Source organism: Periophthalmus magnuspinnatus, chromosome 5, assembly GCF_009829125.3.
Source record: "Periophthalmus magnuspinnatus isolate fPerMag1 chromosome 5, fPerMag1.2.pri, whole genome shotgun sequence".
Classification (NCBI taxonomy): Eukaryota; Metazoa; Chordata; class Actinopteri; order Gobiiformes; family Gobiidae; genus Periophthalmus; species Periophthalmus magnuspinnatus.
Window position 1 is genome coordinate 2,668,394 of NC_047130.1, and position 26,241 is coordinate 2,694,634.

Here is a 26,241-nt window from a genome sequence, read left to right on the forward strand (position 1 = left end):
TTGGTCATATAAATACAAATACAATTAGTCAAGGTGATGAGAGCAGAGTCATAATGTTGTCAAATGTGAATTACCAATAGCTGAGCCAAGATACATCCGCTGCCGGGGGGCCCCAGAGACAAACTCAGCTTAGGGCCCCCTGAAAGCTCGAGCAGGCCCTGACAGTCCACTATAGTAATCAGATTTTTGCTTGCCTGACCAGCCAGTCCTTTCAATATTCTGTAAGTTTAGTCAAAGATTTGTGTGTTCAAAGTGTGAGATAAAAAGTGGATAGTGCCTGAAAGAATAAGTGTGTTTTAAGACGAGTAAAGGCTGCTGCACGCGGACGACCTCACGCGGACACCGGTAATATCGCGAGATCAAGGCTGCCTTCACCCGCCTTCACGAACTACATGCTATGTTGAAATAGTCCTGTTCGTAAATATGACTCAATCTGTCACTGTACATGTGTAAACTGTGTGAAAAGTCAAGTTTCCTCGTGGGAAATGAATCATCTTGTGTTTCCTGAGCTTAGACCTTAAAGCAGCTCAGTGTTTGGGGGCGCACCCTCTCCTCTGGACACAGGTGTTGGTGATTGTCTCGTCGCGAGGCTCAGTGCGTGGGACACTTTGGACAGGTAAGATTAACTGCACTTAAATATGAGAGTTATTTTACATGTTTGCCTTTTTTTATTATTATTATTTTTTTTTTCGTGAAGTAAACGGACCTAAAAATCTAACCTTTTCTTTTTTTGAGGGTATAAAAAAAAAACAAAAAACATAAAAAAACATGCAGGGATTTAAAGCTGTTTATGGTGAAATGAGCAATGAATATATATATATATATATATATATATATATATATATATATATATATATATATATATATATATATATATATATATATATATATATATATATATATATATATATATATATATATATATATATATATATATATATATTAGATACCTGAGCTATCCCACCAAATCTGAATTTAAATGCTGGCAACTCGGTAAACAAAGTGCTTTTCTTAAATAGCTGAATAAAAATGTGTCACAAAATGGATACAACCTGGTATGACTTAAAATAAGCTTGTGTTTAAATCCTATATAGTGGATGGTTTTGATGTAGTGTAATGTAGTGATATTGCTCCTAGGACTTTTGTCACATTTTGAAGTACAGCATAATGCAGAAGAAAATATGCACTATGAAGCGTAAGATTGTAACTTATTTATTCCAATAACAACGCACGTACACATACACACACGTACACATACGATAAAATAAATTAATAAAGTAATAATAATTTTAGTGATTTGTAACTCAAGTTATTTATTCCAACTTCTACAGCTCAAATCTTATCTTAGTACAGAAAAATAACAGAGCACTGCCCCCTGGTAAACAAACACTACCCACCCTCATTTATTGAGCGATGATGCGTCAGTATATTAGGCTAATTATCTTAACAGGCCTATTTACACTTTCTTCGTTCTTGGCCATACCTATCTCAAATGCAGTATTCCTTTATCTGATCAGCTGTTATGTCCAGCTGTCATTGACCAGTCAGTGAATGAGGTGATATGGAAGCTCTCAATAAAAGATGACATGCAGCTCAACAGTCAAGAGCGCAAAGTTCACCTGCTCTGTGGCGCAAGATGTGTCCACAAGATCACAGTGCATGCTCACACAGATTCAGCACTCAGAGCAGATTGCACAGACTCACAAAATGACCAACTAGGACTTTCTGTATTAAGGATATTTATTGTATTACCTACTTGTTGATCGTAGTGAGTTAATTTCTTCTGTTTGTTTATTGTAGACATCTGAACAATGGATTACGCGTCAAAATGCATCAGCCTTCTTGCGCCTTCATCCCTTTCCAAGTAAGAAGCTTTTATTTATACAACCTGATGGTCAGATACTGTTAGAACTAAACACTTTTTTTTGTCACCAGAAATTTGATGGCCACACAGCCCAAACCATTTAGGGTGAGCAACGCAGACCGCAGCCTGAAGAAGGGTCTCACTGCTCATGGGCTGGAGGACCTGCTTCATAAGGTGACACAGAGAAAGCGAGAACAAACTCTTTTCAGGCTCTTGTTTTGTTCCCCTGATGACCACAGGGTCAATGTGCTCTGTGCAGGTCAGAGAGTCACTCACTGTGTCATATGAGAGTACGCTGGTCCTGGATGAAGATGGGACAGAAATCGACACAGAAGATTTTTTTCAGACGTTGCCTGTTAACTCTGTTCTCATGGTTTTAGACAAAGGACAAAAGTGGAGCCCATGTTTGGTGAGTGTGTTTTCAACTTCTTGCCACCAGGTGGAGTCAGTGCGTAGGTCAGTAACTTGTATTTCATTGTCGGTATGCAGGAGCTTGCTTTGTGTGGTCACTTACTGACATAGTGAGTGCTACAGAAAATACTTACGTTGCGTTTATGATTTCAGAGAAATGTTTATGCCGAAGCTTTTTTGGCAGATTGACTGGCATTTTCTCATGTGCATTTAAACACTGATCTTATCCATATAAAATAATACTTGAAATGATGATACAGAAATCCTTTGTTTATGGTTTCTCATAATTAGTGGCACAAATGGTCAACCTAGACAATAGTAGTAGTCAGTCTAGTCTTGGCAGTTCTATTTCTTCTATTAAAGATTTCCACCTTGTCCCCTTGTCTCTGCAGAGCAGCTCCCGGGATCAGCTCAGAAAGTGTGAGCAGGAACGGACAGATGTGGCCAAGCTCACATTAGACCTCTACAAGAACAACCCCAAAGATTTCATTGGGTGTCTAAATGTGAAAGCCACTTTGTATGGGGCCTATTCTATTTCCTATGATCTGCGCTGCTATGCTGCTAAAAAACTGTTAAAGTGAGTGGACTGTCTTTTGTATATCATCTGTCCCGCATTTACCTCTTTCTTCCTCAGATTTAATACATTTGTGCACCAAACTGCTGGTTAGAACTGAAATGGCCAGTTCAGAGATGACAACAAAGGTTGATTTTAGTGGGATTAAATTTGGCAAGTTATGTAGAATCACTGCTGTTTTAAGTCTTGTGATCATTCAGGATTAAATGCCTGGTACATTTTTCATATTTGACTCTCTATGGCCAGAATCCACTAAAATAAAACTGTTTTGGCAGTTGTTTTGGCCCATGCAAACCATATAATGATAATGTTTGTGTTCATTATTGTTGCCTCCTTGTGTTTCAGGGAGGCGTTGCGTTGGACTGTCTTCTCCATGCAAGCCACGGGGCACCTCCTGCTGGGCTCGTCCTGCTACATCGAGCAACTACTGGAGGCAGAGGACGAGGGGAAGATGAGCCTGATGCTGCCCTCAGATAACATGGTCAAACACTTACAGGGCATGCTGCTGAGGCGGTCTTTCTACTGACTACAGACTGTACTTTAATGGACTCTAAAAGATACATGCGCTCACACAACCTGCTCTTACAAGGACACTTTTCTTTTACATGAATGAATGAATAAATGATAAACATATATTATTTTCAGTTGCTACAATAAAAATGTTTTTATAAGTCAAGTATGAGAGCAGTATATTGGATGTACGTTTTGTTCCTGTTAGTGTATGTGGTGCCTGCTTGGCCATAGAATAATTGGCAACAGGTCCAGCTGTCTCTCCCACGCGTCCTAATTGTCCCCTGGTCTGCACTGATCTGTCAGCTGCAGACTGCCTTTGCTTTACAAAACCAGAGACCAAGAGGCAGCTGCACTGGGGTGCAGGAGAGAGAGCAGATCATCATGAGAGAGATGACTTCATCTGACTGGGCAAGTATGACTTTTGCAAGAGGTGGAAGCTAAAAGACTTTAAATTTGTGCTTTGAGCCTTTTGTGCTTTGAAAACTGCAGTTATCAAGCCTCTCCTAAAGAGCAGTCTTGATGCCACAATATTGAACAGTTACCAACCAATCTCAAATCTGCCATTTTTAGGCAAAGTCCTCAACAAAGTTGTTTACCAAACAGCTTATTAACTTTCTCTAAATGAACAACTCCTTTGATGTTTTCCAGTCAGGTTTGACACTGCTCTTATCAAGGTGACAAATGACATCGACCTGAACACTGATGCAGGCAAAGTCTCAGTCTTGATCATGTTAGATCTGAGTGCTGCCTTTGACACTGTCGATCATGGGATCCTCTTACAGAGACTAGAGGACTGGATGGGCATCTGTAGTACGGCACTAAACTGGTTCAAGTCCTATCTAGAAAATAAGGAATACTTTGTTGAAATTGGAAAATGTTTCTCAAAATGTCCCGGACCTGTGGGGTACTCCAGGGACCCTGTTGTTCAATCTCTATATGCTGCTGTTAGGCAAGTTAAAATGCAGCAATAATGAGTCCTACCACAATTATGCAGATGACACTCAGATGTATGTCTCACTGCAGCAGGTGAGTATGGACCAGTGGATTCACTCTGCCACTGCATCCAACAGATCAGTGTGTGGATGCAAAACAACTTTCTCCAGCTAAACTCAGACAAGACTGAAGTCAAAGTCTTTGGCCCACAGAAACATGGAGAAAGTTTCTGCAGTCACCTCCAGTGTCTGTCTCTAAAACCTTCAAATCAGGCTAGAAATCTAGGGGTAATAATGGACTCAGACTTGAAACTTTAACGACCACATCATCAGCAACATCTGCAGCGTTTTACCATCTAAAACATTGCAGAAATCAAAGGTATATTGTCAAAGCCAGACTTGTAGAGACTTGTCCATGCATTTGTCTCCAGTAGGTTAGTAGGTAACGTCCAGCTCACCAACTTCTACAAATGAGCCTTAAGACAGCTGCAGTACATCCAGAACACTGCTGCCCGGGTCCTGGCCAGAACCAGGAAGTACGAGCACATAAGTCCTGTGCTCAGGTCTCTGCACTGGCTCCTATGGCTCAGAGAATAGAGCTCTGCTTGTGAACAGGTCTCTCCATGGCCTAGCACCAAAGTACATCGCCGACATGTTAGTGCCATATGAACCATCTCACACTCTGAGGACTTCAGGGACCAGCCTCCTGCTGGTGCCCAGAGTCAGGACTAAACATAGAGAATCAGTGTTTCAGTTTTATGCAACTAAAACCTGGAACGATATTCCTGAAGATGTGAGACAGGCCTCTACTTTGACAATGTTTAAATCCAGGTTCAAAACAGTTCTGTTCAGCTGTGTATATGACTGAAAGGTTTTTATTCTGCACTCTTCTGTTTTAATATTAATTTTATGATTATTATTTCTGATTATTTATGTTTTGATTTGTGTGATTTTAATCTCTTTCTGTAAAGCACTTTGAATGCTTTACAGAATAATTGTGCTATACAAATAAAGTTGCCTTGCTTTTAAGGAAATCTATTATTAACTGATTTGACTGCTTTGCCCCTTGTACTGACCTGCAGCTGCATATGGAAGTCATAACTGAGTTTATATTTGCATGTGCACAAGCTGCTCTAAACAACCTTTGTTTTAGGAATAAAATGCCTCATAGAGTATGAGGAGAACCCCACCAGATACAGCTGAAACCAGAGGTTTACATACACTATGTAAAAAAAACAAACACATTTTTTGGTTTGTTTGTTTGTATTTTCACTGTCTGACATGAAATCAGACTAAACTTTTACTGTTTTAGGTTAATTAGGATGGCCAAAAAAAAAATTCTATTTGCTAAATGCCAGAATAATGAGAGAAGGATTTTTTAAAGACATTTTTTCGTTTTACGTTCACTTTACATACAGTACAGCTACTTAGCATTTAAACAATCTGGGAAAAAAACAGATGATGATGTCATGTCTTTGGAAACTTTTGTTTGGTTTATTGACATGAATTGAATTTAAGTTAATTAGAGACACACTGTGGATGTATTTGAAGGCACACCTGAAACTCACTGTGTCTTTGTGTAACATCATGGGGAAGTCAAAAGAAATCAGCCAAGATATTAGGAAGAGAATAGTGGACTTGCACAAGTCTGGATATTCTTAGGTGTAATTTCCAAATGCCTGAAGGTGCCACGTTCATCTGTTTAAACAATTATACACAAGTATAAAGACCATGTGAGTGTCCAGCCATCACACTCCTCAGGAAGGAGATGGGTTCTGTGTCCCAGAGATGAATGTGTTTTGGCCCGAAATGTGCATATCAACTCAAGAACAAAAGCAAAAGATCCTGTGAAGAGTGTGTCATTATCCACAGTGAAACAAATAATGGATTGACGGGGGCTGAAAGGCCACTCTGCAGGAAGAAGCCATTACTCCAAAAGAAACATAAAACGGCCAGATTATAGTTTGCAAACAGGGACAAAGACCTTAATTTTGGAGACATGTTCTGTGGTCTGATGAGACTAAAATTGAACTGTCTGACCATAATGAGCATCATTATGTTTGGAGGAAAAAGGGGCAAACGTCCAAACCTGAGAACGCCACCCCAACTGTGAAATACGGGGTGGCAGCATCATGTTGTGGGGTTGTTTTGCTGCAGGAAGAACTGGTGCACTTCACAAAATAGAAAGAACATTATGTGGAAATACTGAAGCAACATCTCAAGACATCAGTCAAGTTAAAGTTTTGGCACAAATAGGTCCTCCAAATGGACAATGACCTGAAGCATATTGTCAAACTGGTGACAAAGTGGATTAAGGATAACAAAGTCAATGTTTTGGAGTGGACATCACAAAGCACCGATCTCAATACTATTAAACATGTATGGGCAGAAAAGGCAGGTACGAGTAAGGTGGCTTACAAACTTGGCTCAGTTACACCAGTTCTGTCAGGAGGAATGGGCCAAAATTCTTGCCAACTATTGTGAAAAGCTTGAGGAAGGCTATCCCAAATGTTTGACCCAAGTCATACAGTTTAAAGGCAGTGGTACCAAATACTAAAGAAATGTATGTAAACTTCTGACTTTGAAGAAAGCAATGAAAATTGGTCTAAAAAATGTTTTTTTTTTCTTCTCATTATTCTGGCATTTAGCAAATAGAAATAATTTTGGTAATTCTAATTGATCAAAAGCAAGAAATGTTAATCTGATTTCATGTCAGACAGTGAGAAAAAAGTGAATGTGTCTTTTTATATAGTGTATGTAAACTTCTGGTTTCAACTGTAAGTTACGTGCCTCTTTTAGAAAAAAATAATGTCTGGATTCCCTAAAAGTAAGGCTATGAAGGATGTCAAATGTATGAATCCAGGACAGGTTACATGGTGTGTTTTTTAGGCTTTGATTAGTCTGTGATGTGTGCTCTCTCCTCAGTGCGTGGAGGTGCGCTCTAATGTGGAGTCAGCCCGTCCCACCGAGCGCAGCTGCAGTTGCGCTTCGATTGAGGAGCCACTGATCAGCATGTGTTCGGTTCTTGCGCACTCTGATCATCAGGTTACCACAAGCGCACGCTGCCGAAATGGGTTTCTACGCCCCACGTTAAAGGTAAGCGTTATTTTGTATTATGAACGCTGTTTTCATTTGGGAAAAAGGCGTTTTGAGTGCCCTTTATAACATTTTGTTGCAGAAAAGTATTTCAAAACGTGCAATCTGTTTTGAACAATTTACTTTTTACGCGTAAGTAAAAGCAAAATATTAAAATACCTACTTGTTGCTCTGTGGAGTGTTCTGTTGTAGCGTACGCGTTCTTTGCACAGCGGTTCTCCTACGTATTATCCTACTTTTAAATCCGCGTATATTTTTTTCTGAACCATCATAAACATATAAAATGGACTCAGTTGTTTTATTGGCGACCCCGGGCTTTATGTGGGAGTTGGAGCTTGACACAGATGCGAGCTCGGAGCTTGTGCGTCTCCCACGCTCCTCCGTGAGTTCTCGATGTGGTCCGTACATCAAAGTGAGCTTTCGTGATGCGAGGCTTTCTGACATGGCGCTGTCGTTCGCTAATAACTGCTTCAGGGCAAGCATTTCGTCAAAAGTGTATTCATGACTCTTTTGGTGTATTTATTTATCTTTAATTGCCCAGTAGCGCTCATCTTCGTTCCACCTCTGGTGCGCGCGTGGTGTGCGCTCCCGCGTTGAGAACATGAAAGAAACAGAATCCCAACCCGTATGTTTCACATTGTGTGTACGTTGCCAACATAACCAAATCAAGTATTTGTCTGCAATTGTCACCTTTGTTCATCTTCCTCCGTGTGCAGCATAGATCCATATGGCGAAGTTGTCCTCCCCTGTTGGTCCAGATTTAGACTTCATTTCCACACCTGCTAACATTTCATAAAAGTAACCACTGTTTGAGGACAGAAAGACTACACTAACTCACCCTTTGCTCAACAAAAGTATTGTTGAAAAGGCTCACTGGCATTATGGGGTTATTTAAAGCTTGTTCTGGACTTCTTTTGTTTGTTTTCCTGTTGTGTACATGACAATATAACAACCACACACTCACCCACATACAAAACCTCAATACTTCAATAAATTTCCATACCAAAGACATCTGCTTAAGTTCTTGTGTGTACACCCTGCAGTGGGTCAGAGTCTTACAGTGCCCCCTAGTGTTTTATATGGTCCTTCAAGCTGGATGTTTGGCGTACTGCAGCTCAAGACGTCAATAATCTATCTGGGGCCAGCCCTCAGACTGCTGCCTCGTTAGCTATATCACAGCCACAGGATGAACCAGAAAGGCTCCTCATTGAGTTTGGAGATTGAGGACATTCTCCAGCCAGACCAGGAGGAGACTCAGGAAGATTTTCCACTCCTCATAGCTCTGCAGCATCTGACACTGCAAAACAGGGATCTTGAACTCAAAGCCAGCAGAACAAACCGATACTGGAGCAGTTTAGACACCAGACCACATCCCAGAGTGAGGAGTTGAGAGCAGAGGTTAGACACTTGCACAACCTGGTGAAGCGGCTACAATGTCATCCTCCCAGACAGTCCAGCAGGAGAAGGAAGCCCAGTACATCCAGCTCTCGCAGGTAAGAGGCACAAGCTCTTTCCCCAGTCCTCGACATGACTTTTTCTTAGTGAGGACTAGTGGAGAAGGCCCTCTCCAGCTTTATAAACAGCTGAGGATCACGCTAGATAACCTTCTCCCCAGGGACAGAGAAAAATTCAAATATTCGTCCTCTGTAACCACCTTGACTGGAAGAGGCTCTGTTGGTGTCAGACTGCTATGTGAACTCACCCTACCTATACCTGTAAACTCATGCTACCCATACTCAGACACAATGGATACTCTCAGCCAACAGTTTGGACAGCCTCACCAGTTTGCACTCTAACGCATTGCTGAACTGATGAGGGACCCTTCATTGTATCAGGAGACATAAAAGCTTTCTGCACCTTTGCCCTCAAAGTGTGCTCCCTGGTCAGCATGCTGCAGCAGCTGTGATGGAAAGGTAGAGTGGAACTTGAGAGTGGCTCCCACATCTCTCTACTCCTGCAGAAGCTGCTTTGTACACCCATTCCCACACTGCACGACTGTCAGACTGGAGTTTGAGATGCAGATGCAGGTGGACACAGCCAGAGTCAGCTCCCGCAAAGACACTGCCCTCCAAGCAAGCCCTCCAAGCCTGCAGCCAGACCAACCATCATTCTGTTTCAAACAGAGAATGAACCAGAGCTGGATCTAATCTTCCCACTTCAGTGACACTCGGGTTAAACTATTGATTATCCACATTCCACATGATGCACACAACTGTCATCATCTGTACTAAATGTATCTGTAATACCCACATCAGACAGTGAACCACAAAGGTATGTATAGGGGCTGAGAACACCAATAGCCACAACAAATAGGCAATAATACTTTTTTGATTATCAACCAGGGGTAGGAGAGGAACTTCCCATAAATGTTTGAATATTATAGACATTTTTCCTGGGCTCTGGACAGAACCCAGCAGCCCAACAGCTCAGCCTTGACTGAGTGGCAGAGAACCTGCCTGTGAGGACTGTGAGGCCAGGTTTTTCGGTTGCTTCATGGGGTGGCAGTGTCCTTCATGCTGTCTCTTGCTGCCCAGCCACTGAAGACTACTCACTGACCAACTCTGCACAGGTAGAGTCCCACTTGCAGCTCACCTTGGCAGTGCTGAGTTAGTGGCTCCGCATCACTGCACCACTCAAGGCCCATACACACCTATCGGCAATTGTCTACTTACAACGGCTCCAGTGTGATCCGAGTTGAGGAGTGACTGTGTCACCACACACATTCCTAAGGGTCACTGGATGGTCGCAGGACTATTGTGCCAGGACAGTGGAGGTTAGACTGGAGATGAATTTTCTGTTGTTCAGATTTCCACAGGAAATTTGGAGGCAGCTATTGAAAAGGCCCACAATATCCTCAGATTATTCTGCCCAGAGATGGACACTTTCCTCTGATATAAAATCAGAACTCTGTCTCTACCCATGCGACCCCGTCTTACAGGGTTGTGGACAGGTTACAGGGAGCAAAGAGAAGATGGACTCTGAGTAGAGAGGGTGCATTAAGTTGCCCATGTGTTTAGTTAGAGCCTGTTCTGGACTCCTTTATAACAACCACACACATATACACATATACAAACATTCTATAAATATCAAAATATTTACTAAAGACATCTGGTTAAATTCTTTTGTGGACACCCTGCAGCGAGACAGAGTCTTACAGGACCCCCGAGTGTTTTACAAGTATAGTTAAAATAATAATAATAAAAAAACTTAAAATGAATCACACATGCAACACTCAGTTACACAGTTGGTTGGTATATGTCAATGAGATGTTGAGTTGTGAAAACATTGTAATCAGGCAGAACCATCAATTCAGGGTATACGTGGTCTGAGGTTTGATTTAAAGGCAAACACTTCCCTCCATCCCCTTTGCAGGTAGCTAAAATGTATCAAGTCACTGCAAGTGTTATAGACCAGTGACCCCTAAATGTGAGGGCTGACACTCCAAGACAAAATAGAAAACAAAATGTTTTTGATATGCCACTAATAACGTGCATTCCTTATACTGTACTATTGACCAGTTCTTTGTGTCTATATACAAAACTTTGGAAGAATTTACTGTTTGGCAAACACATCAGAATATGCAAATTCATGGACTTGGTTTTGTTTTACTACTGATCTCAGGGGGACCTTTTTGCAGGTGTAAGCTGACCCGTTGTGTCTGCTTTTTGGGGACCGAGGGAATAGGTGCAGATGACAGCTGAATGCCTCAAAAGAGAGTGTAATTAGTGTGCTGTGATGAAGCTCAGGTTTACTGTAGGCCCTTGCAGCGTATTTACTCCTCATGCTCATGACAATCACTGTAAATTCTGTTCTGCTGAGGCGTGCTTCCCACATCATTCAGAGCTGTTCTTTTTGGCACTGCTGTCAAGACTCTGAAGCTTCTTTTTACAGGAAACATGAAGCAAAAAAAAAAAAAAAAAAAAGGCACACATGAAAATGTACTCTGCATAAAAATATTCCCTTAGGGATTTATAAAAGTAATTTTGATGCTGATTAAGGATATGAGGTCAATTTGAGGAAGCTATCTGAAGATTATTTTGTGTAATAAGGCAGGAGTGTATTGACTTGGGGCACAACAACTACAACAACAACAACAGCTGTGCACAGTATCCTTGTGTACTGACCTCCAAATGGGTGATAACTTAATCCCTTTACAAATACTGCATTTGGTCCTTATTGGGCTGAGAAACACAAAGGATTGATACTCATTAATAAAACTTGACTGGGACACTTTCTTTTTTGCTATTATGATTATTATTATGATCACCACGTGCCTATGGAGCACAACAGTCAGAGCCTGCTCAGGTTCCAGAAGTCAATTTTCCATTAATTTTTCACATAGACTTTTACAAAAACTCAGATATGAAGAGTTCAAAGGCATTGGAGGCTAACCAGCTATGTGCAAAGTAATATCCATAACATGATTGTTTTAAGTCCAAAAGGGCCATTTAAAATGCAAGATTTTGTGAAATGTTTTAATGACTTCACATTTTATAGAGTTTCAGAAACAGATTTTAAATAAAATTATAGGTCATAAGTTACCACGTAGCTGATTATTTTGAGCAAGCTTTCAGACTTTCAATAGGATTTTTTTTTTTGGAATGTCCTTGAGAAAAATGAAGGGGAAATTTAGTTGTGGGACCGCAGGATGGGCGGTCACTGTTGAGCTCCATTATCAGTGGTTCCACACAGCATGGCACTTTAAATGGACTCTAGGTGAGGGCCACTTCAAATTCAATTGGTTTCAGTACATATTTTTAGTACCTGAAGCCAGTTGTTGCCAATTCTTTACATTACAAATGCCATAGGAACTCAAAACACTATAGTTTACTAATACTAATACTTTGCATCAAATGAATCTAAGTACTTTTGTAAAGCCTTGTAGAATCCGAGTGCAGGATCACAAGGATGTTTAAGATTACGTTAAGACTTAAATGTATTAGTGTACAGGCAATTTAATCACTGTTTGAGGTGAGCTTCCTTTTTCTGACTCATTCTTTCCTGTTGTATATTTGAACAGATTTATATGATGCATTCTGATTGGACACCTGGCACCTGGCAAAAATTGCAAGTGTAAAATGAACACTAATACCCTGCAAAGTGCTTTTTTGAATCTTTGGAGCACATTTTTCTTTCTTTGATTTTTAAAGAGCCTGTACCTGATTTTTACCCATTTATTTGAGCAAACTGTGTCTTGTCCTAGTACAGATATATTGGATAAGCAGCTCTTGAGATTAAAATAAGACCTGTATACTGTTTGAAATTAATTATAATGGGTTTTATTGTTCGATATTCAGGAAGTGTACTGGTAGCATGATAGTTGTTATGAGTATTACCGTGACGACAAAGCTCCGCTCTGGCCTCTGTTGTGACTTTGATCGGAAGCAGAAGAAGACACCAAACCTTTTCACATATTTCCACAGCTACGTATAGTCATAGTTTAATACACTGAGACGTATTGAGATCATCATTCTCAACCTCCTAAAGCCTTACATTTAAATATCTTTTCTTTAGCTCTATACTGGTTTCTCACATTGTATCATTTTGACAGCCTGTTAAATCAGCCAGTCTCCGAGGAGCTGCAGGTTCAGTGTTCTGCCATTCATCTTTTCTCATCTCGGGGCTGGTGCTACGTGGTGAACACTGGTGTGGAAGTGTAGCTGTTCAATTATGAATGCCACCAGTCTCTTGTCACACTCTTCTGACTTTCCAATCGGAGGGAAAACGCTTTGAAGCAATGAAATGACATAATGTTATAGAGGTACATTTATGACAGTAATTTCTGACGGAATTCACAATTACACAATGAAGGCTACAACAGCTTTTTTATGATTCGTTACAGTTTATTACCATTCCAAACCCACACCATGATGCCAAAACAGGGTGAAAGCTTTAATTTCTTCAAACAATGTGGAATAGTTTCATTGTCAGTCATGTTTATTTCTTAAAGCTGCCCCATACAACTTTTATGACTGAGGGTCTGCCATGCGCCTTCTTGTCTCCATGGAGATGTTACGGCTTTGCACAAAATGTTCCATAATATGGCAATCAAAATGAGTAGATCTATCTGGCATGTATTCGATTACTGTACCGGTCTTTTTAACAATCAAAAATGCCTTGGAAAACATGCATTCTTACTGTGAAGTTGGTCACCTCTCCACAGATCTGACCTATAAGTTGACCTGGTGGTGCTGTTTGAAGAGATGGATACATATATTGCATAAAATAACTTTATTCTCTCATCAGAGCATCAGACCACTGAATCTGAATCTTTGAATCTTTCTCCTTGAAGAATTCCTTATGCTTACAACTCTACCATCTTCCACTATTCACGTGTCTTTCTGAAATGATATGCTACTGTGTTTTTCTCATTAGTGAGGCCACTTTCTAACACATTGTCAAATGGAGTGTATTACAGTGGTGCTAACACTAATTAAACATATCTCTCTTCTTACGTTTGTCTCAGTTTAGTTTGGTTCAATTTACTGTTGCCTTTGCAATTCTACAAATTGGCTGCCAAAGGTCACCTTTGCAGTCCCTGTGACATCCTTTCCCATGTACTTCATCAGAGATAATATCGTGGCTCCATTTAAAAAAATAATATTTGCGTCACATTTCTTATCACAAAATCAGTGATCATTCAGAGCCATGTCTTTCTGACAAGAGGTGAAGTGAGTGTGATGCAGTGGGTTGAGAAAAACATTATTATCCAGAGTCAAGCTGGGGTCAAAGCAGGTTCATATAGAGCTTGTGATGAAACGACAGAAAAAAAACAAAAAAACAACCGTTACCATGGAAATCCATCATTTTTGAAGAAAGCATGCAAAACACCCATAGAGATAATTAGCAAAAACAATGTAAAAAGATCTGTGGAAAAATTCTCTAAGGTGCTGGTTCACTGCTGGTACATAAAGTGCCATAAAGTGTCACAATATTTTTAAATTTAGTATTTAGCATTTCAAAATCTCCATTAGTTTAACAATAAGCTGGAACAGTATGATGATTTGTGTGACGACACAAATCCCGCGCTCTGATCATTATCATACGTTCATACAAAACCTTGTACATCACATGTTGTTCAATGAAATATTAGCAGCAGTTTTTGATTCAATAATAACCACAAGACATAAATCACCTAATTTTTGGACAATGAAAATAACCTCATCCAACCAAAGTGTGCTAAATGAGATTGAAACATTCTAATAATATAGTCTAAAGTAGAAGATTTTTCTTTCTTTTTTTTACAGTACAGCTAAGATGTTGCCCCCGATTTGATTAACTTATGGTTATTCACAGCAAAGGCATTTGATAGGCTTATATCTTCAGCATTTTTTAGCCTAGCTACAAACAATGCAATCATTGTGCGTCTTCTCACTTAAACAATCTGAATGTGATCAGCTGGGACCACGGCAGTCTACTGGGGGCAAAAGAACCAGGAAACCAGTGGCCATAAAGCCATCTGAGACGCGGGAGTGGAAAAGCTTTCTCTCTAGGGACAACTTGTTTACCAGTGATGCATATCACATCTCTGCTCTAGTTCTTTATGAAGACAATGCCACAACCTGGACACTATATACATTGCCTGAACTTTGCTGTGATCAAGCCTCATTGTAAACCTAAAGGCACTGCGTCTGATTTTTGTAGGCTTAAAAAAGTGAAAAACAGAACTAGTTCATTTTAAACGGTTTGCAATGGCTCAAAATTATTCTTTATTTTGCTTAACCTGGCTCACACTAGACTGATATGTGTAACACTTTGAATTAAGTTGTACACATTTATCAATCTGGAACAGCTCTCGCTGAAAGCAACCAGGAAAATGCAGAACATCATGACAAATATTGGAATTTGATTGATCTTAACAGTGAAACAAGCTGAAATATCAAACTTTTGTTACATCCAGTTGAGGGAAAAGAACATACATCTTTTCCTGTCCACAAATGCTCATTTTTCACAAAGTAGTCTTTCCATTTCTGTCCATACTTCCTTTGTTTACAATGCCCAGAGAGAACAGGAACACATGAAAGTCACCAGACAAGCAGTTGTTGTTCTCAGCACTACATGTACTGCATCAGTCTGAGTTGTAACACTCTCAACAGAGTCTAAAAGACGATGTGTGTGATTTACAACTTTACAACTAAATGTATGTTTTTGTTCTGTCTATTAACTCCACTGATTTACACTCAACGGGGTGTTACCGCTGTCACCCAAGAAGCCTGTACACAGCACATCACCTCTAGACTCATTAATCTCTATACCCTTCCGCTGTTGTTGCCATGGACACAGAAACAAGGCGCCAAACAAGCCCCCTCCCATACAAAGTTTGGTGAAAAGTCAAGTTGTGTTGATGAGCTGTGAACTTACTGCTGATGTATCGGGTGGTTATTGAGAAATTTAGACAAAATTAAGCATGATTGTTGTTCAATTGATTGTGTGCAAGTGCAATCAGTGGACACCTTCTAATCAATGAACAACAGTAGTGCTTTAGGCCCATTCACTGCTTTTAATCTGGTGTCCATAATTACCACAGAGGGTGACAGTGCTTTCGCACCATACCATACTTACAAAGGAGCTTAAAGTTCAGATACTGTAGATTGACATATCAGTTAATGCCAGCTTAAACCAGACAGACCAATCAGCAGCATTTTGAACCCCAACTGGTGACTTTTCATGAACTGTTAAGATCTGAAAACTAAAAAATACACAACTATATTTATATATTTATCCTGTCAGTCTACAGCTTTGCTCACATCGCAGCATTAAAGTCACATCAAATGGTTCTAGACTGTTAGTTGAGGGCAGATGCTTGAAACAGAGTGATACATGGCCAATTTTGGCAAAATTCTGATTTTTCAGTGAGTAGGGTGTGAAAACTCAAACACGCCATGTTAATGCTTAATACAAGCAGCAACAAATGCTTGAACTGCGCTGCGTTGGACTAGCCTAAGCATGCGTCCCCCATAGACTCTGCATGTGAACACGACCCCCTGAAACTGAGTTCTGAGCATGCTGTAATGAATTGTATTTCACTTGACTTTGCTATAGTGCATTAGATAGCAATAAAGTAGATGGCATCTGGTGGTGTTATCTGAGAATACAACAGCGCTGTGCCGGACAAACTCATTACACATGGGAGCTTTAAAGACCTATCATGCAAAATCTATTTTTTTAAGCTTATAACCATGTTATAATTGTTTTTCTCATTTACTCACTTGAAGTTGTATTTAGAGTGATTCATGAATGTTTGAGTAATCCCTAGTATTTTTATACTCCTGAATCCTATAAATATTGTATATTGTTTTATAAACACAAACACATGGTTTATGGTTCTTGGTCAGAATCAGAAAAGCCATGAAAATTCACAGAATATGAATGCACTTTGGTAATTTGGGAAAATATAAATAATACATGATCAAATACCAACAACAAAATGTACAATATGGAGATATTTTTTCTTAAAATTTATTGTGTGTTCACGAGTTCAAAGAATTCATGTAGTCATCACTGGCTCGAAACCTTCACTGTTGAAATCTGATGCCTTGTCAGTGAAACGTGTTGAATAAATTATGAGTTGATGAGCTTCCATAGGCAGAGATCATAACCAATTTGTGCTGAATGTGTTTTACTGATTCACTCAGGGGCCTGTAGTGCTGATAGCCCCACTGAGTTTGGTTATTGCCCTCAGTGAACTTTGGGAGATCTTAGTAATGGGCTAGTGCTCTTCTGACAGCTTGAACACTGCACAGGGTTACAGACATGTAAAGTGGTGACCACACACTCTAATAATAAACGGAGCAGGGCTGCTCTGATGTATGTATAATGTTGCATGCACTATAACTATAGCAGACCTTACGACTGCGGACATGACAGTGGAACTGCAGCATCGCCACAAGTCTTATTTGTTTGTAATCCTTATTTTATTATTTTATAATTGTGGCCATGTGATTAGTACAAACAAACAACCTGGAGATACTTGTTTGACATAAATAGTATTACAACTGTTTAAACATTGAAAAATAATAATCCACCCCTAAACTTTTGAGAACTTCAGATCTCTATTTCTGATCTATCTGTTTTCTTGTTTCCACAGCATGGTGTCCAAGCTCTTACTCATCCTTGCATCATGGAGACTTGCCCTGGTGCATCACAGTATCACATCACCAGAGTGACAGGTGCAGTGGATGAGCTCTGAGCTGTTCATGGAGACTGATAGCTACATGTCCAATCTGTCCACCACAGACTGGGTGGGGACAGTGGAGGTCCTCCAGCAGCAGGAGGAGAGCTCCACTGGGAGGCCTCCTTCCTGGTCTGAGCCATACTCGCTGGGCTTTCAGGTTTCCCTTACTGCCTTCCTCATGGTGGAGCTGGTCCTAGGCTTCAGCAGTAACCTGACAGTGTTGGTGCTCTACTGCTCCCAGTCCAACCTGGTGGACTCTGTGAGCAACATGGTGACCGTCAGTCTGCATGTGCTGGACGTGGCTGTGTGTGTGCTATGCTTGCCTCTCACACTCATGATTGTTCTGCTGCCACAAGGAACCAACCTGGCCACTCTGTGCTGTTTCCATGAGGCCTGTGTCACATTCACCAGCATCGCTACAGCGATAAATATCCTGGTCATCAGCCTGGACCGGTATGATATCTCTGTCCGACCAGCCAACAGGCTTCTCACCACCCGACGAGCTGCACTCCTGCTGGCTGCAGTTTGGGTTATCTCTGTGGCTGTGTTTTTTATCCCTTTTTTTGAAATGCAGTGGATGATTGAAGAGGACAAGGACCTAGTCTTGTCATTATCTTATCCTGACACATCCAACATGGACGTACCTGCTTGGCAAAACAGAACTTCCTTGTGTGGTGGCGGGCAAGACTATCACACAGGCCTTGCTATGTACCACCTTGTCCTACAAGTGCCCATTTTCTTCACCACAGTGGCAGTCATGCTTTTTACTTACTCTCGAATACTGAGAGCTTTGAACATACGCATTGGCTCTCACATGAAGAACCAGCGTTTCAGGAGCTCCCACAGCAGGGGCCGTCCCATATGGCCAAAAAGCGAACAGAGTAAAAGAAAGGTGGGACTGAAAAAGGTGGACAGTGAAGAGTTGGGGGAAGAGCACTGTACCACCGATGGGACTAAACAGAAAAGCCACCCTCCACTCATCGCTTCTCCATTGCCCACACCCACAGCTACATCTCCTCCAGGGGTGTCCTCCACCCCCCCCCTGGTCGCCTCAGCTAAAGCTGCAGCTACCCCTGTGGCACCCACGATGGGAGTCCAAGCCTCAGTATCAGCCATCATCGCCCTGCGGCGGGCAGTGAGGCGTCACCGAGACCGCCGAGAGCGTCAGAGACGTGTGTTCAAAATGTCCCTCATCATCATCACGACCTTCCTGGGCTGCTGGGCACCGCTGTCTGTGAACAACCTACTGATCCTCAGCATGGGCCCCAGCCAGGCCCTGGTCAACCTCCGTCTGTGGTTCCTAGCCCTGGCCTATGGCACTACAGTGTCACATCCTTTACTCTATGCTTTTACCCGCCAGAAACTGCGGCGAGCGCTTAGGTCAAAGGTAAAGAAGAGGGTAGTATCATTGCTCCAAGTGGATCCCTCACCAGGGGGCACTGTCATACACAACTCCTGGGTGGAGAACAGGAAAACCAGCCGGCAGGTGCGTCTGGAGGCGAGTGAAGGTACAGACCGCTGTTTAGCAGAAGCACTGTGAGAAAGCATGTGTAGTCAGTACAACATGCAGTTACAGTTGTGCTCCTGTAACATGCTCACTGGATGTTTTACACTGTCACGAAGGCAGAGGAAGCAGGATGCAGGCCTCACTCTCAACAGCACTGTCCAACGGAGACTAATCATACTGTTGAGTTGTGTTTACACATAAAGACATATGAAGAAGAGTTCTCCTGGTGGTGCTTACATAATGGCCCCAAAGATCGTGTTTGCACCTACTGATTCACCAAGGCAGCTTCAGAACATTCTCATATGTTAATAGACATTTATTTTAAACTATGTTGTAAGTGGTACAGTGTGTACAGAAAAACTGAATATTTGGCTCTGTGGAGACACTCCTTATGTAACGTTACACTCTTTATGAGCTCACTTTTGTGAAGCCCTTTGTGAACACATTGTAATGATTTGTAAAGTGTTTGGTATAATTTCACTCAGCTTCTGTCAGTGAACACACTCACCAAGTTTTAACTATTGTTAAAAATGTAAATATTTTCCTCGCTGTAATATGTCAGTGCCCAACAAACACATTTTGACAGAACCTTTTCACAGATAAAATGTACCATAAAATTAGCTAAATATTTTGTCAATTCTGTGGCTTGGTATTTTGACATGCTTTACATGTAGTAGCAGCAGCACATTTGAGGCATTCACTCAGGGGTGTGCTTCGCCTCTGTGTCCAGCACTATTCACACATTTGCTTGTTTCTTTAAAGTAGACATACATAGATCTGTACTTTGTAGGCTATAGCCTATACAATCCTGCACAAAATGCTTTTAGCCTAAGTGTCTGACTAAATGTTTATGAAATCACAAGGGTGTGTTTAAAGTGCGCACAAATAAAATCATAAATAAACAGACATATTTTATCTAAATTACAAAGCTTTGGATGGTTAACACTAAAGGTGTTACAGTGTAAGATCTTGTGTCCCACTGATCAGTACATATTGTGTAGTTGCATTTTTCCATAAAGAACTTCAGTTTAGAGGAGATCTGCTGGGGGGAAACAGCATGCAGACAAGCGGCATACTGTGCACATAACTCAGATGATCTACTACCCCATGGTACGCCACGACACAGAATGTGTACTTAACTAAAGGACATCGTGTCTACTGGAATAAGCATTATGCATTCATTAGTTTCATATTTGTATGGTTACATTCACTTGATTTATAATGCAGCTTTGTACTACGGCAATTAAAACAGCCAATAATACAGTGAGTAGGAGGTGCTATTTGTGGCGTTCTCACTGCTGACATGATACACTGTAAACTCCACACATCCGAGTTGCACACTAATGTTGTTGGGTGCCACAGTTCGCTGCTGCAGGACTTGGGTGCAACAAACCTACACCTGCTCAGCGCAATCACCTGGGGCTGCAGGTGGTCATGCCACGTTCCTCTGTCCGGGGCAAACTCGTTCTAAATGTGCACACCTAACATGCTGGTGCTGCTTTGAGGCGTGGGTTTTTGTGTGGGATGGAGGTAACTCAGACCTATACAGAACTAAGAAGAAGGTCATCTATGTGGGATGAGGCCTGCAGGGCAAAGTCGTTCAGCAGCACTCAAACCTGGGCTACAGGCCTACTCACATCTGTCCACAGAGTTGTCTAATAAGCAATAGGCCTACCCTATCATACTAAAGATGGGGAATTAGTACAGGCTAGGTCTATTCGTTGAAATATTCTAAAATAAAAGAAACTGCGAGATATAATTCAAATACACAGAACATGACTGCCCCCTTCTGGTCATAATCTCACACTGCAACAGCGCGTGCCAATGTAGAGCCGAAATAGCTCAGTTGGGAGAGCGTTAGACTGAAGATCTAAAGGTCCCTGGTTCGATCCCGGGTTTCGGCAGTGATGATCAGAACATTTTGGACACAATAACTGGAGCATTTGAAACTCGAAATATAATCTTAAACGTGTAACATAAACTTAAATTATATATATTTCGATCAAAAGCCCAAATACGTTTTTAGATAGCAACCTCCCTCAATGAAACCTTAACATAAGCATACTCAAGAATGAAACTGACTCAATAATTCAGTGGAGATGGACGGTCTGTGTTGACATGTGTTTTCAGATCTATGTTTTGCAATCTTGAAAAAACAAACATAAATAAATAATAAATAAAAATATAAAAAATATCTGTAAAAGCCATAGTGTTTTAGTTTTCAGTGTTTATTCATAAATCAGTCAGTTATTCACTTTTAAACCTCTTGGCAATAACAATACATTCATTTTCTCATAGCAGTGTAGACAATAAATCACACAAAATATCACATCTTATATCATACAAAATCTAAACATCTTTTATAAAACATTTAGACATTTTAAATATTTTAAATACAATTCTCTATTTCAGCAGACATGTCACTGAGAAATATGGGAACATAAACCTATATATAATCTTTTTTCATTGCAGAAAATATCTTAATATTATTAAACATGAAGTAATACTTGTACCACAGATTTGGGAGTGGGGTGCCTTACGCAAAAGCAATGACGACCTCAAGACTCTGTTAAAAGATCTCTCTCATCTATTCTCATCTATGCTGAACTGTGCAGGCCCAGGCTATAGAATACTTTAAGAGGTAGAAACCTGTAGTGGCATTTTTGAGCATGCAAGCGTCTATATTCTAAGGGCACTTGAACAGTTGCAATTTCTTCTAGTCAAGATATGGTTTTATTTTACTGGTAATTTTAAACCTAAGGCCTAATGCAGCCAGGCTAAAGGCTAACAGTACTATTGTTACATGTGTTGGATGTCAGTTGTGCACAGGAGCCCTCCAGCCACACTGTACTTTGCAGCACAGCTACATTGTATGGAGACTTCTGTCCACTAGGGAGCACTATTGCATTTAATTGATTTTTTTAGACCGTGTCAAATTACAAGTTAGTCAAGTTATTGCAAGTTCACTAATTTTGTTTTCAATTTATTGACTTTTCTACTGGCAGAGATGCGGAAGACATATAGAGGACAAGTGCAACGTCTTCCACATGAAGTCACCTCATACTGAGCCATTTCATTAACCACTGCTGTATCTACACAAGCAAGACACGTTTCTACATAGAATTTATATTTTCATACTGATGGTTGTATCTTGTAATTGGACAGTGAGGGCCAAGTAATTTGTATTGCACTTTTAGTATTAAGTCAAGGGTCATTAGGTCCATAAGTCAGTACATTTTTAAATATTCATAGTCCAGTCAAGCTGAATCAAATTGTAGTCCAAATGAAGTAAAAGCCAAGTCCACTAGGGTATTGGTAAAAACTGCTACTCAAAATTTAGGACATAAAATTCCATCATTTTGAAGGGAGGTTTGGTTGTGTAAAAGACAGGATAAAAAAAAAAGATGGGAAGGGAGCAAGCCTGATAGGACACTTCTGGTTTGTGCAAAGAGGAGACACACCACACACTCAAACAGACTATTTACAGACACAAAGCAAATGCCTCAAAAACAATGGCTTCACTAGATTAACTACCTCCACAAGCCAGAACATCATGCACAGTTTTACTAAGGCAACTTCAATAACTGGAATGTATGTAACACTGTCATGGAAACACCCACCCAGGGACATCGGGCACGTGGAGCAAGGCAACACGTCCAGTACCTATGATACTGTACCTTTAGACAAGAGTGTATTTGTGTATTTGTGCTGTTATATTTATCCGCTAATGCTACTGTTGAGGTTGATCACAAGCAGCGATCCAATCACAGCTGTCACACCATTTAAATTCATCTGTGACTTTCATACCAAGCTTCACATTTGTACACACATATATATAATTACATGTGTTGGGTATGTTGAAACATTTCTCAACATAAGACCACATTTCGTTGAAGCTGTACATTAGTGTTCTTGTACTGTATAATTCCACATACTTTGCTTAGTGTCAAATGAAATTAATGTCGTTGATAAAATATTCCTTTAACCAGACCTTTGTTATTCTGATATTTTGACATGTACCAGCAAGTAATTAACGCTTTAGCAATGTATGCCCTTGTCAAACAGTACCAGATCTCCTATTAAGGTGAATATTATGGGGATACAGTGTACTTGTTTGCCTTTCTTGCTTTCTTGAATGACCAAAGCACTCTTCTGTCTACAAGAAGTTTATGATTACTAATACTACTATAATGTAACTTTATGCTTAGTTGTAACAGTGATTTGCTTTAGTAGTAGTGAGAGCAAAGATGTTGTTATTTTTTGTGTTTGTTTTTGTGTTTGTATGAAGACAGGCATTCAAAGTGCATCCGTTTCACTCATCACGTTCATCCATGTAGTGATAGCGGTGCTCTGTTAGGTCCATGCAGGGTATCTCCAAATGGAACACGCTTGTGAGTTTGTGCGTCTGCGTTGGTTTCTGTGCTGTGAGTCTCTCTTCGGTGACCTTTGACTTCTAGAAGATGCTCTGTCTTCTGTTTTTTCCACGGGCTGAAGGGAAATACACTGGGATTAACAGCGGTATCCAAACGCAGGCCGTACACATCGTGAGGCTTGGTTATGTGTCATAAAGTAACAGTGTTTGCAGAGACACCGCATCAGGAACTAATTACTGCAAAATCATGACAGGTAAAAGCATTTGCTCTGTTTGTTGCATACAGAGGAGGTAATTACCGCTAGACTCCTTAATTAGGCAGCTGACAGTTTATTGTCATTTAAATTCCCACGAAACTGAACTGTTATGGTTCTTTAAACGAGACATGCTGTCAGCTTAAGCATGGCTAATTGGTCAAGTAAAAAAAAAAGCTATTTATCTTGAAAAGTCTTTGGAAAGAATACAGAATTACAGCCATTAGATAAGATTATAAATGAGGACTTCAATATATAGAAGTAGTGTGGATGGTACGCCACCTAAAGGCTGGAACACAGAAGTGCGATGTCCTGGGTCTTTCTGCAGCTGGATCTCTCTGAGGGAAAACACAGAGGCGGCTGGAACACGCAAGAAAAAACAAGTTTAAACAGAGGTGGGGGAGTAGTAGTCGTGGTGTTGTTTCAAAATGAACAATAACCCAGTAGAAGCGAGTAGAAGTATAGACTGTATTCTTGAATTTGATGCAATAAATTCAGATGGAGGGCAGAGGCATATAAAACTCTATGGGTGGTTTACTGTTTTTGAAAGAAATATCCAAACTAATGATCCATGAATGTTGAAACGCATCATTAATGTCTTCAACTCCACAAAGTTGCTATCATTTTCGCATGGCTTTAAATCCTTTCAGCTGACATTTATCACACATGTTTTTGAATAATAGCACCATATTCTGAAGCTATTATGAGAAAGTAATTTAACTTTTGTTTAATTATTCTGACATACAACTTTATGCCAGTTTTTGTTTCATGTGGACAGGCCCAGGATCTCAATAATATTCACTATAAAACAACAAATTCTATCAAAGAATTCTGACCTGTCCATCAATGTACTTTTAAACTATACTCAATGTTGTGATAAACTCCTATACACTACATATGCAATAAATACTCTATCACTCTTACTGTTTGGCAGGTTGTGAATGTTCTCCTCCAAACTCTGGAAGTACTGGTGTCGAAGTGCAGCCTCTGACGATATCCTGTTCCTCGTGTCATACTGCAATTACACAACAAACGCTGGTGATTACAATCGTCTACGCGTAAGCTCTAAAACTGTCAATCCTGCATGTCCTACCAGGAGCAGGGCAGATAGCAGGTCGATCCCCTCAGTATCTAGCCTTTAGGGATCAAATTCAAGTTCATAAAGAAGAACATAAAGTATTTAAATTGTTGCCAGGAATCAGACTTACCTGGGTACGTGGTTGATGAGAGCTTGAGGTCTGTATTGAGGAAAGAGGTACGATCTGAAGTCTTCGTTACTGCTGATCCCAGGCCAGGTCTCCTCTGTGGGTGTCCCTGTGAAATAACAGACATACCACTCAACTGCTATGTTAAAGTATGTTAAAGTAGGTTAAACTAAACTTGCCTTGCCTTAAACTATGATTGCTTTTTGAAACATTTCAGTTTACAGTGCCCAGAATAAAAGTGCTCATAATTGAAGAGTAATTGTCTGTCCATTGGGTGGTTAGCTCTGTTACATTTCAAGTCTTTATGTGCTGAGGCTGCAGTCTTTATAAAGTATAAGACACTACAGATGAGACTGTGATAGGCTAAAACGTAATTTTCTTCCTTTCTAGTGCATGAACTGTTTTACACCATCTATTCACACCAGGGTCAAGGATATGGAAGGCAGGGGGCATAATCCAATCTATGTCATTTATAAAATCCACTTAAAATGTATATCTTCAAATACTGAAATGGGAATGTATAAAACAATATTAACGTAACATGTTGTAACTTAAATAGAAATAGAAAATGAAAACCATACTTTGGAACATTCTCTACAGATTGATTCATTTTATACCATATGTGGAATAATATAGCCAAAGTAACCACATTTCTATCCAGACAAGCAGCTGTAGGCCCTTCTCCAGGCCAAGGAAGAGTCTTTTTTAATGAGGATAGACAGAACAAACATATATTAAATATTCAGCAATCCGATGCAGGTATCCCAGTGTTTATAGCCTAGACTAATTTGTAACACCAGTCCCCAGAAGGGCCTGTAAAACTGTTCAAATTTCACTAAAAACAGTGGGACTTGTTTATGGAGATGCAAGCCCGCTCACAGTAGGACACTTGTTTTTCTATGTTTTTCAGTGCAATCAAAACATCTAAAATGAAATGAAGTACCGGTAATAATGTGCAAATGTACCCATTAGTCTAAATATCAAGTGCAGCTCCTCCTTCACTGTTGCCCCAGGAAACATGGGTCGACCCGTGGCCATCTCATACAGGATACATCCCACGCCCCTGAGCAGTGACGAGGGAGGCATGAGAGAGGTGATAAAGAGACAGTCAGTCCACATTCGAAATCTTTTAGATGAAACAATAGTACACTTTAGGCATAAAGAGCAAACATAGTGCGTGTGGGCAGTCTTTGTTCTGCGCTGTATGAAGAGGCCCCATGTGGAGAACATACTCAGCACTGCCATGTTGTGGGAGACACAGCTGAGCTCAGAGCACCATGAAAACTGCTAATATATCACATAACAGGGAAGAAGAATGGGTTTGGACATGAAGTGACAA

At 40.5% G+C, this 26,241-nt stretch overlaps 3 protein-coding genes and 1 non-coding gene across 4 annotated transcripts in view; 3 read left to right on the forward strand and 1 right to left on the reverse strand.

Annotated features, from left to right (window-relative positions):
• The first annotated feature begins 377 nt into the window (after positions 1-377).
• On the forward strand, positions 378-5,337 carry LOC117370823 (cell death activator CIDE-3-like). Its single transcript, XM_033966362.2, has 6 exons — positions 378-616; positions 1,801-1,864; positions 1,936-2,038; positions 2,124-2,273; positions 2,668-2,852; positions 3,195-5,337. The coding sequence occupies exons 2-6, from the start codon at positions 1,812-1,814 to the stop codon at positions 3,373-3,375; spliced, it is 672 nt and encodes a 223-aa protein (XP_033822253.1). The 5' UTR covers positions 378-616; positions 1,801-1,811; the 3' UTR covers positions 3,376-5,337.
• Positions 5,338-7,277: 1,940 nt separating this feature from the next.
• Positions 7,278-19,989, forward strand: LOC117371188 (G-protein coupled receptor 22-like). The gene is made up of 2 exons (XM_033966812.2): positions 7,278-7,390; positions 17,478-19,989. The coding sequence occupies exon 2, from the start codon at positions 17,569-17,571 to the stop codon at positions 19,102-19,104; it is 1,536 nt and encodes a 511-aa protein (XP_033822703.1). The 5' UTR covers positions 7,278-7,390; positions 17,478-17,568; the 3' UTR covers positions 19,105-19,989.
• Positions 19,990-20,902: 913 nt separating this feature from the next.
• trnaf-gaa (transfer RNA phenylalanine (anticodon GAA)) lies at positions 20,903-20,975 on the forward strand. The gene has a single exon. It is a non-coding gene; the product is annotated as a tRNA-Phe (tRNA).
• Positions 20,976-21,293: 318 nt separating this feature from the next.
• cdk18 (cyclin dependent kinase 18) overlaps positions 21,294-26,241 on the reverse strand; it is a 33,109-nt gene continuing 28,161 nt past the window's right edge. The window contains exons 11-16 of the mRNA XM_033966926.2: positions 25,868-25,965; positions 24,906-25,011; positions 24,791-24,833; positions 24,622-24,712; positions 23,980-24,057; positions 21,294-23,559 (exon numbers count right to left, since the gene is read on the reverse strand). Of these exons, the coding sequence (XP_033822817.1) occupies positions 23,525-23,559; positions 23,980-24,057; positions 24,622-24,712; positions 24,791-24,833; positions 24,906-25,011; positions 25,868-25,965 (451 nt within the window). The 3' untranslated portion in view covers positions 21,294-23,524. The remainder of the gene's footprint in view (positions 23,560-23,979; positions 24,058-24,621; positions 24,713-24,790; positions 24,834-24,905; positions 25,012-25,867; positions 25,966-26,241) is intronic.

Excerpts from the sequence above, each read along its gene's own strand:
- LOC117371188 (XM_033966812.2), top strand. The coding sequence starts at position 17,569 with ATGAGCTCTGAGCTGTTCATGGAGACTGATAGCTACATGTCCAATCTG.
- LOC117370823 (XM_033966362.2), top strand. The coding sequence starts at position 1,812 with ATGGATTACGCGTCAAAATGCATCAGCCTTCTTGCGCCTTCATCCCTT. Across the intron at positions 1,865-1,935 it reads GCGCCTTCATCCCTTTCCAA|AAATTTGATGGCCACACAGC; the intron begins GTAAGAAGCTTT and ends TTTTGTCACCAG. Across the intron at positions 2,853-3,194 it reads GCTGCTAAAAAACTGTTAAA|GGAGGCGTTGCGTTGGACTG; the intron begins GTGAGTGGACTG and ends CTTGTGTTTCAG.